This window comes from Syngnathus acus, chromosome 5, assembly GCF_901709675.1.
Source record: "Syngnathus acus chromosome 5, fSynAcu1.2, whole genome shotgun sequence".
In the NCBI taxonomy this organism is placed as follows: Eukaryota; Metazoa; Chordata; class Actinopteri; order Syngnathiformes; family Syngnathidae; genus Syngnathus; species Syngnathus acus.
This window is the reverse complement of record NC_051091.1, coordinates 10,160,833-10,179,955: the sequence shown is the minus strand read 5'-3', so window position 1 is coordinate 10,179,955 and position 19,123 is coordinate 10,160,833. Positions and strand designations below refer to the sequence as shown.

At 41.9% G+C, this 19,123-nt stretch overlaps 2 protein-coding genes across 2 annotated transcripts; one reads left to right on the top strand and one right to left on the bottom strand.

Annotated features, from left to right (window-relative positions):
* Nucleotides 1-864: 864 nt before the first annotated feature.
* poc1a (POC1 centriolar protein A) lies at nucleotides 865-18,355 on the bottom strand. Its single transcript, XM_037251191.1, has 11 exons — nucleotides 18,209-18,355; nucleotides 16,492-16,576; nucleotides 16,230-16,401; nucleotides 15,807-15,986; nucleotides 15,637-15,744; nucleotides 15,440-15,555; nucleotides 14,362-14,495; nucleotides 12,692-12,760; nucleotides 12,499-12,567; nucleotides 5,824-6,066; nucleotides 865-1,662 (listed from the first exon to the last, which is right to left on the bottom strand). The coding sequence occupies exons 1-11, from the start codon at nucleotides 18,221-18,223 to the stop codon at nucleotides 1,531-1,533; spliced, it is 1,323 nt and encodes a 440-aa protein (XP_037107086.1). The 5' UTR covers nucleotides 18,224-18,355; the 3' UTR covers nucleotides 865-1,530.
* LOC119122707 (B9 domain-containing protein 2) lies at nucleotides 16,888-17,875 on the top strand. The gene has a single exon (XM_037251193.1). It carries the CDS (start codon nucleotides 17,185-17,187, stop codon nucleotides 17,710-17,712), a length of 528 nt encoding a protein of 175 aa, XP_037107088.1. The 5' UTR covers nucleotides 16,888-17,184; the 3' UTR covers nucleotides 17,713-17,875.
* Nucleotides 18,356-19,123: the final 768 nt, after the last annotated feature.

Genomic DNA, 19,123 nt, shown 5'->3' with positions numbered 1-19,123 from the left:
CTCTCGTGACGCCACACGCCGCTCTCGGGACTGACCTGGGACCTGGACCACCGTGTTCTGCGTCAACTCATTTGTTCCATGGGTTAAAAAAAAAAAAAATCGCTGTTTGTGTCTGTGAGTGTAACCTCAAGCTCATTTCCATTGAGGCTACTAAAAATAAAAGTGCTGATTTAGCAAAAAAAAAAGCAGCCAGGTTGTGCATATAATACTGGAATGAGACATAAAGACTTTGGGGTTTCTTAGTTTCTACTTATGTTTCTATTAATGTTTTAAAATAACTTTTTCTTATCTTTGCCTTCCAATCACAGTATGTTAATGATGCCCATAAACAGGCCACATCTGAAAATGTTTTCCTTTTCCTTCCTGTTGAAGTCTTAACATACACATGACAATGGTGTTTGAATCTGTGACATTTTTGAGACCTTGGGGTGAAGAGTGATTTGCAAGGATAATTAAGTTCTTCATTTTGGCAAATCTAATAATTTCTTCCAGATCTCCAAACAATCTACCTTAACAACTGATGTGTATGGTGTCGATGGATGTTCTATCCTGCCTACGCACGGCACTCCGAGGGAAACCAAAGTTGGCGGGCTGAAGAGTATTACTTGGCGGAAGCCCGGCCTAATACACTTCAAAAATTTGGCAAAGGAGGTGGTGAAAGTGACTCACCATGCGCTTGAGATGACAAAGCTCACGACTCACGCTGTCCACATCTCTTGCTGAAGACAACAAAACAAAGGAAAGTCACGATGTGTCGGACAACCGCTTTGGCTCCGAGGACCAGTCAGCGGAGGAAATGGTCCTCTTAAAGCGTGACTGTTGATGACATCATCGCCCTGGCAAAAGTAATGACAACAAATGGACTTGCAGGGAGTTATGAAACAGCATCTGGAGTCTCTTTAATTTCAAGTAGGAAAGGGAATAAAAAAAAAGGATAAAAACACAAGATGAAGGTTGGGCTACAACAGTAAAAGTCACGTTGTAGTTCGAGTACAGAAAGCAAATCCAAATATACAAAAAGCACCCCGAGATTAGCTTTCACTTAACGAGAACATATGGAGCCATTTTATGGGCCTATAGTACTTTATATTGATGGCTCATATACTACAAGCTGTTATGTACACATAGTGTAGTTTAGGAAATGCTACCTCCACAAATAAATATTTTGATGTCCTTATGTGTGTCTGTGAGTTGTCATGGTAACAGAAGCGGCAATTGCCATTGACCAAGGAATCTACAGGACGGTCTATAGACCTATAGATGGTTTTAAGGGAATCAGTCTTCTTATGATACGTTACTTTTGAAAGAGGATGAACTCACATCAAATGTTTAAATTGTGAATGAAGCTTTGGTTGCTATTTGATGCCAAGTTTGTCCAAAACAGCTTAAAAAAAAAAAAAAAAAAAGGTCTCGCTTAGGCAAGCAGGAAAACGTCGCCTACTGTAAACACACTTCATCAGCAGAAAAGAGTTTTGTCGCAAACAACCACCTCTGCAACATTTGTCCCTGCCGCATCTCGAGCGACGAGGCTCAGTGCGGGGCGGCCGGTGTCCAGCTCCCCTCGTCTGGAAACGTTTGCGCTTGAGACGCCACCTGGTTCTGTAAACATTCCTTCAGCTTGTCCTCTGTCAGTGACAGCCGCTGTTCCAAGATGGACACCGTCTGGACGGAGAAAGAGGTGGATGATGATGAGGAGGAAGGGAAGCGAGATGAAGAGAGGAAGGAGATGGATAGGGAGAGGACAGAGGAGGCATGTTAGACAAGGACGTGCCGCGCCGGCGTGACAGTGATGGACAAATAATGGCCGCAATTGTGTGAGTGTGAATGAGGCAGTTTGTGTACTTTGAAAGCGCCGTGAGTGCGGAACATTATTGCTTAGAAAAGATCTGCTTCTGCCTGGCACAAGATACTCAAGAATATGTGGAATATAGATCGGTGTATTCAGCAGTTCAGCAAAATCCATAGAAACTCCAAAGATGAACACTCTTTAAGTTGTTTTCATTTCAAAACAATTTAGATTTTGCTGGTATTTCAGCAAGATAATTCGATGAACATAATTTGTTTTGGCAGGCCACATAAAAGGATGTGGCGGACCAAATTTGACCTCAGGCCTTGAGTTTGACATCTGTGAGCTAAACCATTTCTACTTGTGCTTCCACTCTATTTAGAACACAACTGTCCTGACACCTTCAAGATTGAGATGAGTTTAAGCCTTGCGCACTTCACTTGTCAAATACTCTCAATTCACTGCAACTAAGGTAAATAACAGACTAGAAATCATCCAGCCGTTCTCTAATGAACCAAGCACATGTTGCTGGTGCCAGTGGTCTGGCAAGTTCAAGGCTGAGCCGTTCCTTGATTGAATTATTTGTGACTGCAATAACATGAGTAGATGTTGCTTGGCTTTCATTTGATTTTCTTTGTTTTTGCCCATGACGGATTGATTTGTTATTTGAATTTTGAGTAGTGCCTGAAGACATTCAAGACAAGAGAACATTGGTGTCCCATTGCAAAGCCGGGGCAGTGTAATAACGATCACAAATCATCCAGCCAGCACTTTTACGACAACGGTTCTGCAAAAAAAAAATTGATCATCTCAAGGAAGCGGAAAACAGTAACATGATTGTGAATGTCTCCCTTGTGTTGCCTGGTGACAAACACAGTGCGGCAAAGAAGCGACTTTGAGTAATATCTGTGAGATCTGTCAAAAAGCTCAAAAATGCGTCGACGCTGCTCTGTAATGAATAGCAGTGAAAACATTTGTCAGTGCTATTTTGTCAATTATGTTCTTGATCAAGTATTAAAATGCTACCATTAAATCTCCTGCTGAATTGGTTCTGACATAAACGGTTACGTGATAACTCATTTAAGGTATAATGTTGCATGAAAAATGAATGATGCCCTCATTACTGAACAAATTAAGTGAAGGGGACCCTGAAGGTTTTTTTTATTACTCCACACGAGGCAAAGGGAACATGTTAGCCAAAGTAATTAGTATGTGTTATGAAACCGTCCTACACCGAATGAATATTGCGGGCCCTGATAGTAATCAGATTCTTGCTCAGAGATATATTTTTTGGTTTGATATTCAACAGAGTTTTTCCATGAGGTTATTGTCAGACTTGTGGGGGTCTCGGGTGTCTTTCACTGCTGTGAGAAGCTGGCCAAATTGAGTAGTATGGAGAGAAAAAAAAATGCAGCCTGTATTTTGCAACTGGATCCGAGTGATGCTTGTAAAGATCCCAAAAAGTAAAGCTGAAGCGAAGTTTGGAGAGTCTCAGCTTGAACTAAAAACATGGACTTGGAGACTTCACGGATTAAACCACTTTGTTATTCCTTCCAACTGCACAAATCAAAAATTTTGAGACAGTTGGCAGAACATCAGGGCATGCAGAATTCCAGAGGAGATCAAACAGTACTGGACTACTGTGATATCTCGTACAGGACGCTGATCAAAGTATTATATAATTGTATTTTAAAAGACAAAATGGCTGAAAAGCCCTGGTATGTTTCTTCATTAAGGTTTAGAATATTGAAAAGGGGTTTTTAGTGTTATTGTATGCGCCATGGAACCGATTATTCCCAATATAATTACTCCTAACATGAAATACTGTTTTGAAAGATGACCAAATCAAATTCTGCCAGAATGGATTGTGGTCAAATTTTAAGGTATGAACCGGCAAACAAATTCGGAGTAAATTGCCGTCTGAAGGCTTGGTCTTGGGAGGATGAGGGGCGTTTTCTTTTGGGGTCATCAGTGGAGGCATCTCCTGTTATTCAATCCATCCAAGGCGTGTCTATCTTTCTCCCAGTCTGTGTTCTCTCGATCAATAATACCCTGTTTATCTTACCAACCTGATATGGCCCCCTCAGTCCTCACCCTTACGAATGTCATTTGTGTGATTGTGCACGCGTCCCCGGGCTGTGGCAACATGACACCACTGGTCTATAGTTTTCATTTAGGATAGGAACCAAATCTTTATGCCCCCTAAAATAGAGCGAGCCGTTTTTCTTTTCACTCTTGAATGCATTATACTCCCCATCGCCTTCAGCGTTATCGGCCTGTGTTACACGCAAAGTCTCATCGCTTTGCTACGGCCCACGCGATGTCTGACCCAAAAGATGTTGATATCTCACCGCTTCAGTCGGAAAGTGAGGAATAAAAAATACAAAACGAGTTGAAAACACAACCCTCATGTTAAGTCGAAGTCACATGACCCAAATATACAGTGAGGGGGGTATTTGTGTTGTGTTTGTGTGTGTGTGTGTGTGTGTACAGAAATTCTTTCTACAATATGTTCTTAGCATAAAAATTTTCAATACCAGAAGGAAAGTCCATTTTTTTTACTCGCTTTGTCTCATTTCGACATACCCTAAATTGTTAACATGCTAAGATTATACGCTAGCATAGCTCAAGGACATTAAGCTCAAAAACCTTATGCAAAGGAGGAAGGTCAGCTTTTCAAGTGTATTCACGAAGCAATGGGAATGAGATTTTCTATGCATGGGCTTATTAAAACTGTCGCTCCTTTAATAAAAATGACTTTTGATAGTGTGAGAACTAGTATTAGTTAAAAAGTATAATAAAGGCTTAGGCCAATGCCATTAGCGTGACATATTCTAGAAAAGGAAAACCGACTCGTTAATCAGAGATTATTCTCTGGTTACATCTCTGGAATGTATTGGAACATGTTTCTAGAAATGGCGGCTTAACTTCCCTGCGATGCTTTCATAGGACGACTTGATGGAAGACATTCAATAAGTACTCTGGCTTGAGTGGAAAAAAAAAAGAAAAAGTCAGTATAGAGTGATGTATAGCACTTACACAGTACATATAGAAGGGGAAAGACAACCAACAGCTGGGTGGACAAGTGAAAAACAGCTAAGACAGCAAAGTGTGTCTTTGCAAGCTTCTGTCGTATGCTGAATAATTCATTCGCTTCCCTCAGATTCCTCGACTGTGAGAATCACAAAGAGCTGAATGGCGAAGGAAGAAAATATCGGCAGTTATCCGTGCTTTCCTAAAAGCATGGCTGTTAGAATATGCTCACGTTTGCCTTATTTGATAGCTGGCCGGTGGGATTGGAAAGTGGTAGAGAGAAATTAGAGTGAAACGGGCCAAACAACTTGACATGTGAAGACAGCAAAGGTCAGAGTTCATTCCGTGACTTGTCATTGTGTCAGATATTCCGGTCGTCATGTTGAGTTTTCAGATTTGAAGGAAATGTGTATTGGTGGTGAAATGTGGAAGTGGTGTCAAAGCGTGCTGCAGCCTGCTTCGCGGAGCTATTTGCTACTTTTTTTTTTTTTTTTTTTGCAGAATCCCATGCAGGTTTCTACACATTCATATGTTTTGACTGCAAAGATTCCTATGTGGCATGTCTTCAGCTTGGAATTTGTAGACTCTCCAACCCAAGTTCCACAATATAGGGTAGCCAAAGCTACCTAAAGTAGTCAGATATAAAATATTGCTGCTATGAATGGGGAACGACAAATACCTGCTCTTGTTATCTGAGCATCCATAATTCATGAATGAAATATAGATAAAACGACACAAAGGGTCTGCTGCTGACAATGAAAACTGAGAATTACAACCAAGTCCATTCTGAACAGTTTTTGAGTGGTAATGTACTGAACAAAATGTGATTAATCAAGCAGTTAGAAGCAGTGCCAAGCACCATATGTAATCATAACCGTGTTTTTGTCGCTGAAACCATTTCTGTCCTCCAAGTTGAGAAGTAAAAGGAAGCTTTTGTTCTCTACTGCATGAGTGGGTGGTGCGGTGCTTGCGTTCCTCCAAAGCTGAGCCCGACGTCCGCTTACCTGCGTGAGAATATCCAGTTGGCCAATAATGTGTTCAAGTGTGCTTGTAAGATTAGGGCTGATGGTTTCCTCATTGGCATGGGTTTCTTGGAGCGAGGGTTGAGCCGGGCCGTGGACCTTTGCGTGGGTGGGACTCGAAGTCATGTGGCTGGAAGTGGTGCTGGAACTTCTGTAGGCGTGAGGATGCATGGTTCCACTGTGACGAGGGCCCATTTTGGCAGCAGTTCGGGTTTCATCTGAGGCCTAAAATCACAGGAAACGGGAACACAGTCAGCATCTTAAAACAGTGGTGTCAAACTCATTTTTTTCGCGAGCCGCATTGTAGTCATAGCTTCTTTCGGAGGGCCATTATGACTGTCAACCCAAATAAATGTATGAGCACCTCATATTATATACAGTAAAAGCTACAAAACAAACTGACAAATAACTCGTTTTCAAATCAAACGAGTAAAAACTGGTCAAATATTTTAAAAAAAGATATTATTAACAGTGAAGACAATTTGCAATTCTAGTAATGACACACGAATTTGATGCACAATTTGTCTTCGCGGGCCACATAAAATGATGTGACGGGCCGCATCTGGCCCCCGGGCCTTGAGTTTGACACCTGTGTCTCAAAACCTTAAACTTGAGACTGATAGTGTTGGAACGAAAAGAAAATGAGATGAACCCTAATTTGAAACCCTAAACTGAAATCCGAACTAAAAAAAAACTACCTGAGCTTCAACCTCGAACCTTAAATCCCAAAAACTGAAACCCCGACCTTAACTAAAACATACAAGTCTAAGCCTGACGCCAAATTCTAAACCTGATGTTTAAGCCCTAACCAGTAACAGGAAACTGAGGTACACCCTATAACTAAATAAATGTGCAAGGATAACTCATGGAGGTAAGCTATTTCAACACACCTAAGTGATTGAAAACTAAGAACGAGAGTATGCAGCTCAGTGTGGGTGGCAAAAGACTACCTTCCGCACCAAACAAAATAATTATGCTCAACACGAAGCGCACGCTCCAACATGTACTTCCGAACTATACATCGGTAGTGACAGACTTATTTCCCCCAGAATTGGGAGTAACCCAAAAGGAGGAGAACGACAGTCTGACAGATTTCATGTTAAAATGTCAGTAGTGAAAATGTGTTACTTTAAAACTGTTGGATTTAGAACTGTTGAAAAAAAAATCATATTTTGTGTTTTTGAACAATCACTTTTCATCTGAAATTTAAAGTGGTCTCGGTGTATTCCGAGTTTATGCTGTGAGGGGTCACCGCAGGCCAACCAAAACAGTTTATGTAAAACAAATCAGTATAACATCTACATATTCTTATAACGCCGGAAGGCATGACAATGTCCTCAAGTTCCCTCAGCGGTGTTTATACGGTGATTGTGAAAAATACAGCCCGTCATTACGGTACATTATGCCTCACTAATATTATCTGGCGCACACTTTGGCATCTGATTCACATTATCATATGCATTAAGCAACAGTAGAGCATGTGGCATTCTGATTTATTACCGTTCCGTTGTTTTCCATTCCCCCTCCTCAAGATTTCACATCTGTATTCGGTTTACATCGCCTCCGTTGAAATTGGAATGGGACATTTTCTTCTGCCCTGATTTTCGTATGCATTGCTCTTTCATTTGGAAGTCACGAATAGACAAAGGAAATGTTTTTGAATTGTGTGTATTCGTTATATTTTCAGGTGACATTTTTACACAGCAAGTTTTGTACGACAGACGCCAGTCAGGCAAAACCTCGATGTGGCCAAATGCAAACACAAAGTGTATACGCACACCGACCCAGCACCACCCTGACTAATGAATCACCTGAAGTGGAAAACCAACAGTGGAAAATTTCCTGAGGCCCAAATGAAACTTTGATTTGAAAGCAGCAATCCATCAATGGACCTTGCATGGCGCACTACACAAAGAGTGACACTCAAGAAGAGAACGTTTTTATGAGAGGAGACGGACACAAGCTGGGACACAAGCTCATGGCCGGGTTTTATAACTTGATACAAAAGGAGGCTGAAACTTGAAAAACTCTCAAAGGCTATGAGGCTCTTTTCCAACCCAGGTGTTACTCATAACATTCGCGGGGGCATTTTATTGAGGTGCCAAAGCTCTGAAGTCATGCAGTCTGCCTCATTGGCATGCTTTCACCCAGCTAGCATTACCATTATAAGTTACACATGTTCCAGGACATGTATAAAATGAGAAATGATAGAAGAATGTGTGCCGTTAGCAAAAGCGTACATTCTTATTCAAACAATGGGACTGCAAGACCAAAAGGGGTATTGAGGTTCTGCTTTGGAACCCTGGTTTAGATATGTGGAGGATTTCCATGTTCTGTCAATAATTAAAGCAGGTCTCCATGGGTAGGGCAGCTTGACGTTTTAAGGACCTGAGTCAATCCTGAGCCAATTCAAAGATCCACAAATCACGTCAAAAGACTACAGTTTGCACTTCGCCAAAGAAATGAGGAAAGTTTGGAAATGGACCCAAAAGATAGTCACCACCATAGCATCGACTTACGTCATTCCAAAGAGGCTGCATGTGAGCAAACGCAACCATTTCTTTCATTTTCCCTTTTTCTATCTTTTGCATCACACAACTGCACCTTTTCTTCACGCTCCTACCTTTCACTCCCCATTTTCTCCCGTTTGTTCTCCTGCTCTACTGGCCCATTATCTGCCCTCTTTAACTCCTGTTGCGATCTAGTCTTCAAGTATGCCCAGGTCCATCTCCTCCGCTCTTTCTCTCATGTTCCCCTTTCCGGCTCCCGCTGGCAAATGCAATCAATTTCCCATTGTTGACGTAATCCTAATCATAGAAAGCTTAAAGAAACGATGAAAGACCCACATACAGAACAGTAAAAGCTGTTTCATAAATCTTGTGGATTATTTCACTGGTCTACGAAACGTGCCCATATATTTATCATTTTTTATTATGTTTTAGTCAACTCTACATCACATCATCTTTTAAAGTTGGAAGATTTTGGATCTCACATCATGCCAAGCAAAACAGGGCCTTCAAAGACTCGCTTTCAGTAACTTCTCAATATTGCAGTTATATGCATGTACTGTGCAGTAGCGCAATGAAAACAATGGAAGGGGGAACAGAAGTTCATGCTTCTACTAAAGTCTGTCCCTCCGCATCCTAAAGCCGTGCAGTGCAGTGCGGTGGAGTGTGCATGTGTGTTGAGCTGTGAAGGGGAGCCTGTTGCGAGCGTGCGGATCGTCTGCCTGTACACGTGAGCGGGGAGAAAGACCCAGATGTGAAGCTAGAGACGAGGGGGGGGGAGGCGGGGAAGATTAGGACGGATGCGATAAGAGAGAGCTGATCTGCCTGTCAGCTATGGATGGCGCTCGTACACACACACACATGCACTCATTTCTTTTCCCACAGCAGTGAGGAAATCAGAATCTGTACAGCCTCACACACATTCTCGGTCTTCGACCGGGCAAGAGCTTTGTTTAAAAGCGGACTTATCGTCTTGAACAAACAGGCCTCAGTGTTTCTGGTGGCGTGCTCATGACTGGCAAATTATCACGCATGCAGCCTCGCATCCAAGCACATAACCAGATCAGCATATCAAATGCGCTAGTTTGGAATTCCCTGTGGAGTTGATTCCCAAGGGGGGTAAGCTGCAACTGTGAGCAGCCTTTCCCTCCATGCATTTCTCTCATTAGTCAATCCAGCTCAGTGGCCTAGTGGTAGAGTGTCCGCCCTGAGACTGGAAGGTTGTGGGTTCAAACCCCGGCCGGGTCATACCAAAGACTATAAAAATGGGACCCATTGCCTCCCTGCTTGGCACTCAGCATTAAGGGTTGGAATTGGGGGGTTAGATCACCAACTGATTCCCGAGCGCGGCACCGCTGCTGCTCACTGCTCCCCTCTCCCCCAGGGGATGGATTAAAATCACACGGGGATGGGTTAAATGCAGAGAACAAATTTCACCACACCCAGGTGTGTGTGTGACGATCATTGGGACTTTAATCTTTAATCTTTAATCTTTGATGAAATTAATTGTAACCGTAAGCTGTATTGGGCTGGGAGTGGATTCTGAGCATAGCCGGGAAGGATCTTCCAAAAACATAGATAGGAGGTTTTAATTGTCTTGGAAAGAATATGTGTCACTGCCACTTGAAGTTATTCTGAATAAAAGTGCATTTGAGGACTAAGAAATCAAATACGTATGATGAGAAAATCTTGGTATGAAAATCCTGAGAAAGAATAATATAATTTCCGGGTCACTACATGTGAATATGCCTGAATATATGTAATAGTTTCCGTTAAATTATTCGATGTATCCACAATGCTTGGAAAAATAAAATTGTATTTAACGAGCTATCTGTGTTCATTCTGGCGGCAGAACACTTTCACGCGTTCTATTCCCCGCATCATCCCGCTTGACTTCCTAGGGACGCGAGGTGAGAAAGATTTACCTCCCGTTATTAGAACTCCGCTTGTTGGTTGTTTACGCCTAAATCCATAAAGCGTTTGAAATCCATTTCTAAGCGACTACTGTTTAAGCGAGAGGGTGACATTTTTTCACTCCGTCCCTTCCCTCTCAGGCGACACACACACGTGGCAGATGAAAGAGGCGCTATGAATAATGAAGTCTGAATGGATAAATAATACATGAAAAGAAAAACCTAGGAAGGTGGCACTTTCCTGGTGCGTCACCAGGCATGGATGCCAACGTTACAATTTGCAGGTGACAATTCAGGAAAAAAAAAAGAGATGAATGAAAGCACAGGAAAAACAACCTTAATTAGAATGGCACATTGTTTAAATAATGTTCACATGTGTTTGTATTCTTATAAGAGGAACACATGGTTTTAAAGTCCTAAGTAGAAGCTTTATGTAATGCTTCAATTAATTTTGCTATGGTTTTAATTACAGCCTGATCTGATGGTATTATTGAAGTTAAAAAAACATTTCATGCAATCGGTGGGTATCTGCTGAGTTGCTTGGCAGTTATGAATACAATTTCAGGCAAATGACCTTTCGCTCTGACCCCCGCCGCTCTTTCGCTACTCTTGCAAAGTCCAGAGTTATTTTGGTTATCTAACACAAAGAAATAAATCTCCTTTGAAACTGGCTAGTTCTCTATTAATTATTCTAGTGATTAAAATCATTAGGCCCAAACCATTGGAGCCAGGAGCATTAGCATTTGGGTTGGAAAGCTAACAGCACCTGACCGTTATTTTATAGAGAATACAAGTACATGTGTACTTTTCCAGGATAGTTGAGGGTTTAAAAAATTGAGAAAAAACATTATCCTCCCAAAACTCTTTTTAAAAGGGCAATGACAGTGTATGTCCAAAGCTTTAAAAAAAAATGATTACAATTTTGTCATGTACTGTATATAATATAACATTTTGTCATGTACTGTATATAAAGTGTCAGTCAATTGACAGATGCCCTTTTTTTTTTTTTTTTTTTTTTAATCAAAAGGAGCCCAGTTGAGGGTAATAAAACATCTTAGTCCGGTTTTCAGATTCTCCTTCTGGTTCTGATCTTGCATTTCCCCAACGTGACTCGATGCAATCCCGACAATTAAAGCTAGCTACTCTAAAATTTCAGCGAACAGATACACACTTGATTGCACTTGTTGAGGCAAGTGACCAATCGGGTATGAGAAAGTTCAAAGATTGATCCTAGTGTGTGGCTCTGGTCCGTAGGCAGGAGAGCGATCAATATAGGCAAGAAGGATGCTGAGTGTTGCGCCTGTGAGGACCTTGACGTTGCCCTTGTTGATGTAAGTAACACTGCGGCAGGTGGAAATGATTGAAATCTGAACCCTTCCCTGACGCTTCCTCCCCTCCTGGCAACCACCTTCGCCTTTTAAGTGTGAAAGCGATATTTGACGATGCATTTTAATATTTAAAGAGAGCTAATAGCCGCAATACCCTACGACCTTGTTTATCTTTTGAGAAAATAGTCAGTGCATTATCTAGGATCAACTTTAAACGTCAATTTAGGGATGAATTGTTGAGGAGACCTTCATGTATTGTGATTAGATATAATAATAAACATCTTGATCTCCATAACAGATTTTTTTCACTGGAACGGGTTCATCTAGATATTTGAATTGTTATTACAAGAGACTTACACAACCTACTACCTATATGAAGATCGCATTAAAGAATGTTGCCATCACATAAACAGAGATTATAGATTAATATGCAAATAAAAGTCAGGGAATAGGGATGAAAGTGTTTCACATCAAAGTGAAGGTGCAGGACCAGATAGATATTGATGGTCCTGCACCGGAGACGTGGAATACGCCAGACTTCAAAGGTTGCAATACGCTTGGAGGGGAAAAGGCGGCACGAAAACACTAAACACCAGGGCATCTGTACCATGTGGGTGCCATGTGTTTATTTTTGCACTAGCTGTAAATATTTGCATAAACCTGTCCGTGAACCTGTGAGATTATGTTAATATTTAAGCATAATATTTACGTTGAATGTGAACATTCTGCTATTGCGGGATAAAAAATTGCTTTGCAAATAAATTGGGGTAATACCATTTGAAATTGATTTCGTTTCAATGAGTTTGCAGTCTGAAGACCATAACCAGTGAGCAAATAAGAAGTTGAGAACATTCAGACAGGCATTCTCCCAAACTCGCTCATTTTGCTTATCTATGAACTTGCTGGCACCTGGTTGTTGGACTGTTGGTTGTTGGCTGTTCCACTGGGCTCATCGAAGTTGCTCTTCCACATCAACACCTGCAGGACGGTATAACATTGTCACGTATTTTTGCCAAAAACAACATGTACATGAATGCTTATAGGGATGTTGTTTTGCGATAAAATGCAACTTAAAAGGCTAGAAGTGACTTGAACTTATTACCTGTTCATCAGCACCTCCAGAGGCAAAGTACTCCCCCGTTCTGGAAAAGGCCACACATTTTACTGGACCCTGCGGAGAAACAGAGGCGAGATCACTTTGAATCTTTGTCTCACCTGACGACTCCTCTGCTAACTGCTAAACCTGCACGGGGAACCAATAAAGAAAGCAGTAGACGCAGGTGGGCAGGGGTCAAACTCTGGTCAGAACCGGCAAATGATCACCTTGGGGGTGTCGGGACAAAGGAATGGAAATGAAAATCACACATGAGGCGAGTGGAAATAATAAAACGGGAGCTGCGTCCTATGCGCGGCTGGAACCCAGACAGGCCGGCTTGTGTGAGGAATGCTTTCCCAGAAGCACCTGAGCGAAGCAGACAGTGTCACTATGGCAACGCGACGATATGACAGACAGTATGTTCTGTTTCTGCTCTGACTAATGCCTGCTGCCAGGCTGGCACTTGCCGGGACGAGACGAACACACATTACTGTACTTTGCTCTGGGTAGACGTTCAATAATACTGTATGTGCATTTGTCCGCTCTTTACTCCAACCTGCCTCCATCTGGTGCCCCGAACCGAGTTTGAACACAATTCAGCTGAAAAGTGCATGATATATAGTTTGACAAGCCGCTGTGCATTCTGTCCTTCCATTATTATTATTATTCTAATTGTTGTTGACTTTTATCATGCTGTACTGAGCAGCCTAACCGCATGGCTAATTTGCATGAGAGCAGGCCAAACTGGTATGCAGTGTGGGTGGCGAGAGTCTGTTCTCAGCTGCCATTTAGGAGTAAACAAAAGTTAAAACACAGTAGAAATGATAAAACAGGAAAGCCTTGGACAGTCTCCTGTTTTTTTTGTATGATTTTAGAAGCCAATTATTCTTAATGATCAACATCATTTGAATTTAGAGGCTCTACTATAGTCTGTGAGAGCTCCCTGCTCGAACAGATTGGGGTCGGTGCTGAGCCAAAAAGAACAATGTGACAAATGGAGAGTGTGTGCGTGAGATGACAACTTCAGAGGTGTGAGAAGAGGGATATGATTTATCTTTAAAAAAAAAATAAAAAATAGTACAAGGAAGTGACAAGTGTCCTACAAAGACATCACACACGGGACACAGAATTGTGTTGGATTGATAGGTTGCCACTGGTTGTTGTGCCTGCCAGTCCAGACGAGTCTAAAGTGAGAATATCAAGGCTGTGACAACAGACAGACAGAGTGGAATTGACGTTGGACAAATGGAAGGAGATGAAACAAAGAGGAAAAAGAAAAGGAGGAGGAGGAGGAGGAGGAGGAGGAGAGGAGCCACACGGACAGAGGAAGAAACAGTCCTGTTCTGGAGATGAGTCAGTATGAGTGGGCTGCTTGCCTGGCAAGTATTAAAATACACTGTGTACTCATACACAAAAGAGGGGGAAATAAGTAAATGACCAAACATATGGTACATATTGTTAATAATAACAAAATTCAATGGAATGTGATCCAATTTTGTCAAATCAGCACTGGAGGTACCTTTCTGTTTATAAAAAAAAAAAAAAAAAGGCTGGTGATCTCTGACCAAAAAAAAACCTAAATTAAACTCAGCATGCCGTGAGTTATCGGCAAAATAACTCCTTTGAATTTGAAGACATATGTCCAAGATGTAAAGAACTTAGGCGCGTGTTTGTACCTGGTGTCCGTGCAGTGTGAACAACAGTTTTCCCTCCACGAGGTCCAGTATCTTGGTTGTGGAATCGTTGGATGCGCTGAGGAGGAAATTACCAGATGGGTGGAAAGACAAACTGTTCACCACGCCACTGTGAACTGGAGAGAAAACGCACACAGAAATACAAAAGACGCATATCAAATATTTAAATACTATTAAATTGTTCTTAGCCTTAAACACAGCACCACGTGACCCGTAGGCACCGCGTGACCTGTAGAGGCCTGTTGTTCATAATTAACCTACCTGCATAATTCAAAGCAATTCCGCATAGAATCGATTATTTCCGCCATTTTCGATGTACCACCAACTCTATTTTATGCTCCTCCCCACACTGTGGCTTGATGGTGGCTCAACAACATGTTTACAGTCACACAAACGGGGATGTCAATTGCAATAGCCTGTGGCAAGCTCTTATAATCACATTTGATTCATGTCCACATGCACCGTAGTAATTGGATTCTTGACAGACAAAATGAGCACAGCGAGGGTTTTTCTTTTTGTGAACCACGAGCGCCCTCTCTTGGCTGAAAGATGATAGCTGATGGCTGTCCTCGATTGAACTCTCTAATGCTCTGGAGGCTCACTAAGTTGAAGTCACACAGATCATAATTTCATCTTTTCAAGAGATTTGGCTTGTTTGAAGTCCAAATTGTACCACTTGGTGGTGGGGCGGTTGTGACTTTTGAAGTTCCCATGTTAACATCCAAATCACAGATAATGAGGATGCATCAAAACAAAAAAAATGATTTCAATTTGGCCACTTAAAACAAGTGAATCATATTTTATCACATCAGTCTGGGAACTCAATCAAAATAATGAAGAGGAGGAGGGGGAGTTGTTAACGTCTAGTGTCATTTGCCGTTATTATTTCTCGCAACTGAAATCCACTAAGGGGAGCTAATCAACACAACCAAGCAGTAGACAAACAAAATGAAAAAAAAAAAATAGGAATGCAAATTAATCCAGAAAAACAGTTGATTGTCATCTTAAATTTAACCGGCTGTGATTATGTAAAATAATAGCGAGCGTCTTGAGTCTTTACCTTGGTAATGTTGCAACATCTTAAGGGTTCGAATGTCCCACACCTTGACTGAGTTGTCAGTGCTGGCTGCAGCGATGCACGTTCCACTGGGATGAAACTCCACGTGGTTTGCAAAACTTCATAAAAGACAAAATGAAAATCAATTTAATACATCATGAAAAGACATTGGTCAAATTCTTGTAAAAAAAAATTTTCACCCTGCATGTTCGTAGAAAGAATGAACACATTCCTTGCTGTTCCTGTCCCACAGCTTGATGCTTTTGTCATCACTGGAGGAAATGATCAAGCGGCTGTCTGGAGAAAACCTGGAAGAAATGCGTATATTTAAAAATGAGGGTGCAATTTGGGATCGGAAAAAGTCTTATACCTTGCACAGCGGACCCAGTTGATATGCTGGTTGAAAGAGTATAGAAACTTTTGTCGATGGACAGACCACACTTTGACCGTCTTGTCATCAGATGCTGTGACAAGAGCTTGACCGTCCCAGGAAAAATTCACACTTCGCACGGTGGCTGTGTGAGCCTTAAATACAGTTGACTGAGCCTTCCTGTAAAACCCACAAAGCAATAGGTTTTATTGCTGACAGTCAAAATTAAAATAACGCGACTAGGTGATGAATATTGCGTGTAAACTTTTTCCTCTGCTTTTATAAGCTGTCTTCAAAATGTGAAGATTTACTTGACAATAATTTGTTTTTTTTTAACCCAAACTCTTTAAATCAAACAGTAAATAACATACCAAGAAAAAATAACTAAATTCCTATCCTGGCAAAAAAGAAAAAAAAACCTACATGTTGGGCACCCAAAGGCGCACAGTCTTGTCTTTGGAACAAGAGGCTACCAGATGTCCTGAAGGAGAAAACTGGATGGAGGTGATGGCGTCTTCATGCCCATCAAAACGATACGCACGCCTCTGAGGTGTCATGTTCCAGATCATCACGCTGCAGTCTGTGGAGCTTGTGGCTGGAGAATGACAATCCAGGGCAGTTGTCAGGAAACTCAACTCAAATTAAAACACTAATTTATGAATGAATGAGATATTAGAACAGTTACCGATCTGTTTCATGTTGCTACTGAAGTCCACACCCGTCACGGCGCCCTTGTGGCCCTTGAAATTACGCTCAAGTGTCGGGTCATGCTATATGGATAAGGAGACAATTTTAAATATTACCCAGCATACTGATGTAGCATGAATTATTAAGCAACAATGGAAGATTTTGCATGAACTTAATAGACTGCCAATGGAGTCAAAACATGACACATGCCTGTAGACTGCTTTGTCTGCAATGGCCACAAAAATTCCGACTTATTATCTAGATTGCTTATAATGTACCTCTACACATTCACAGTGACAAATTCCTTCATTAAATCTTATCATTTATGAAACTGTGCCGGCTCATCTTTATCAGCCTTATACCCGCATGGTGGCGCTGTTCCAATTGGATACGCTTCCAAGCGGCGAAGAAGAAGTAGATCCTCCTTCAGATTTGTTCGTCTCCGCCTAGCTTTTAGATTTATGCATCCATCGCGGCCTTGCACAAAATTGTTCGTCTTTTCGATAGTAAATTGACGGACTCCGCTCATCCATTTCAGTTCGCCTGACATGCAAAACGCGGGGCACTGAGCGTCCCTGCACGAACGGTGTTGTGCATGGACGTGCCCCTGTGACGCCCGCAAGCTATATAGCTCGCGTGCGATGTGGATATAAAGAGTGGTTTTGTCACGCCAGTGTGGATTTTTCGTGCCATGGCCGAGCTGCACATCATAGGTCAGTTGGTCGGGGCAACGGGCTTCCCTCAGAACAGCCTCTTTTGCAAATGGGGGGTTCACACTGGTGGGGCGTGGCGACATCTCTCCGGCTTGAAGCAGGGTCAAACTCAAGTGGACTGCCCGCAGACAGGAGACATGGCGTACTGGTGCCATCCCATCGACCTGCATTACGCCACCAAGGGTCTCCAAGGTTGGCCTAAGATCCACCTCCAGGTGTGGCACCAGGATTCGTTTGGTCGGTGCGAGCTGTTCGGTTACGGCTACTGCCACGTCCCCTCCAGCCCGGGACATCATCGAATTAGCTGCTGTACGTGGAGGCCCCTGGGCTCCTGGCAGGAGGAGCTATCGCGAAGGTTCGTCGGCGGCGGACCACAGCTCAAGAACCCCGATCTGATCTACAGTGGGGCGGACAGATACAGGCTGCACACCGCCGCCATGGGCACTGTGGAGCTGGAGCTCGGCATCATCATGAGAAACTTTGACAAATATGGCGTCGAGAGTTGACGCTAAAGGAGTTGCATCTATATATGTACATTTTTTCCCCCCAAGACAAATTTTGAACTATGAACTACCAAATGAAGAGTTGCACCATTAAATGGCTTTAGATGCTCAACAATCATGTGTTCTCCAGGGAAAGAACTGATCAATAAAACACTTATTTCCATAATCCTTCATTTCCAACCAAAAAGTACTGATGAATTAATGTCATTCATTCTTCATTCAGCTTCTGCACAACATTACAGTATGCTCCTGCACTCCGGCAAATCGTAACGTACTGCCTTTTGTGTGCTCGTGACATGTCACGAACATTTAAAAAACAAAAAAAAAAGTTTGAAATATGACTCCCTCAAACTAACGTGGACAACAGAAATACAAGAACAGTTTCACATAGTCTTGCAAATGTCAACGTTATTTTGTGACGTCCGTTTTACGTCAGTTGCTACTTAAAAGAGACGCAACTTCAACTTCGGCTAACAGATAACTTTATAAACTCTCTTACCAGTACAGAAGTCATCTTTTGTGGTTCAAGGACGACGCGATATGTAGCGACGACTTGATAATTGTTTATCAAGAGTGATACGGGGTGAGGGGAAAAGCTAGTTGTTAGCCGTTAGCTCAGCTGCTAGCCTATCACAACAAGTTTCAGTTTACGCGCCGCGATTGGGCGCCCGGCTACCGCAGATGCCTTAAAGGGGACGCCGCATAATTTTCTTTACAATGGTGGTGGGTGGGGGGGAGAATAAATACCAACATATTGCAGAGAACGTAAAATGTGCAATTATCCTAATTTATTAATAGTTAACAAGCAATTCTATTGCAGTTTTAATATCCTTTTTCCAAAATGCAGTGCTGGCTTATTGCCGCCAGATGTGAGCAGCGTGCTTCTATTAGTGGTGAGCAAACTATACACATGGATATGGCTACAAAATGTCTTTAATGGGAAAACAATTGCCAAACTACTTTAAAAGACGTCATAAATAGTACACCATCCTTTTAATGGATGATTGGAAAACCCTTGAGCAATTATTAGTTGTTAATGGAAATTGTTAGATTTAATGGAAAACACGAAATTGTCTGGGTGACCCCAAACGTTTGAGCGTTAGTGTACATAATTTCTCTTCTAGAAGTTGCCAAGTTTTCAGATATTCTACTGAAGTTAAATATTAGAACTTTTCAGCACTGCCAGTTTTCAGATAGAACAGAACAAGGAAGTAGAACCTGAAATAATTATTTACACAAATCAATGGTGCACTTGAGTTACAGAGTGTTCACTCTATAACTCAAATTGAACCCTTCTCTCGTGAGAAAAAAATGTGCTTAGATGTGTGTGAACATGTTCATAGTTTTTGCCTTGGGCGAGTTGTCAAAGGGAGGAGAAAATATTTGATTTAAATGTTGCCTAAAGCATTTTTTA

What these genes read in the sequence shown, in the direction of transcription:
- LOC119122707 (XM_037251193.1), top strand. Translation starts at nt 17,185, where the DNA reads ATGGCCGAGCTGCACATCATAGGTCAGTTGGTCGGGGCAACGGGCTTC.
- poc1a (XM_037251191.1), bottom strand. An exon ending in TCTTTCTACGAACATGCAGG is followed by an intron (nt 15,556 to 15,636) that starts GTGAAAATTTTT and finishes TCTTTTATGAAG; the next exon opens with TTTTGCAAACCACGTGGAGT. An exon ending in TCACACTGCACGGACACCAG is followed by an intron (nt 12,761 to 14,361) that starts GTACAAACACGC and finishes GTTTCTCCGCAG; the next exon opens with GGTCCAGTAAAATGTGTGGC.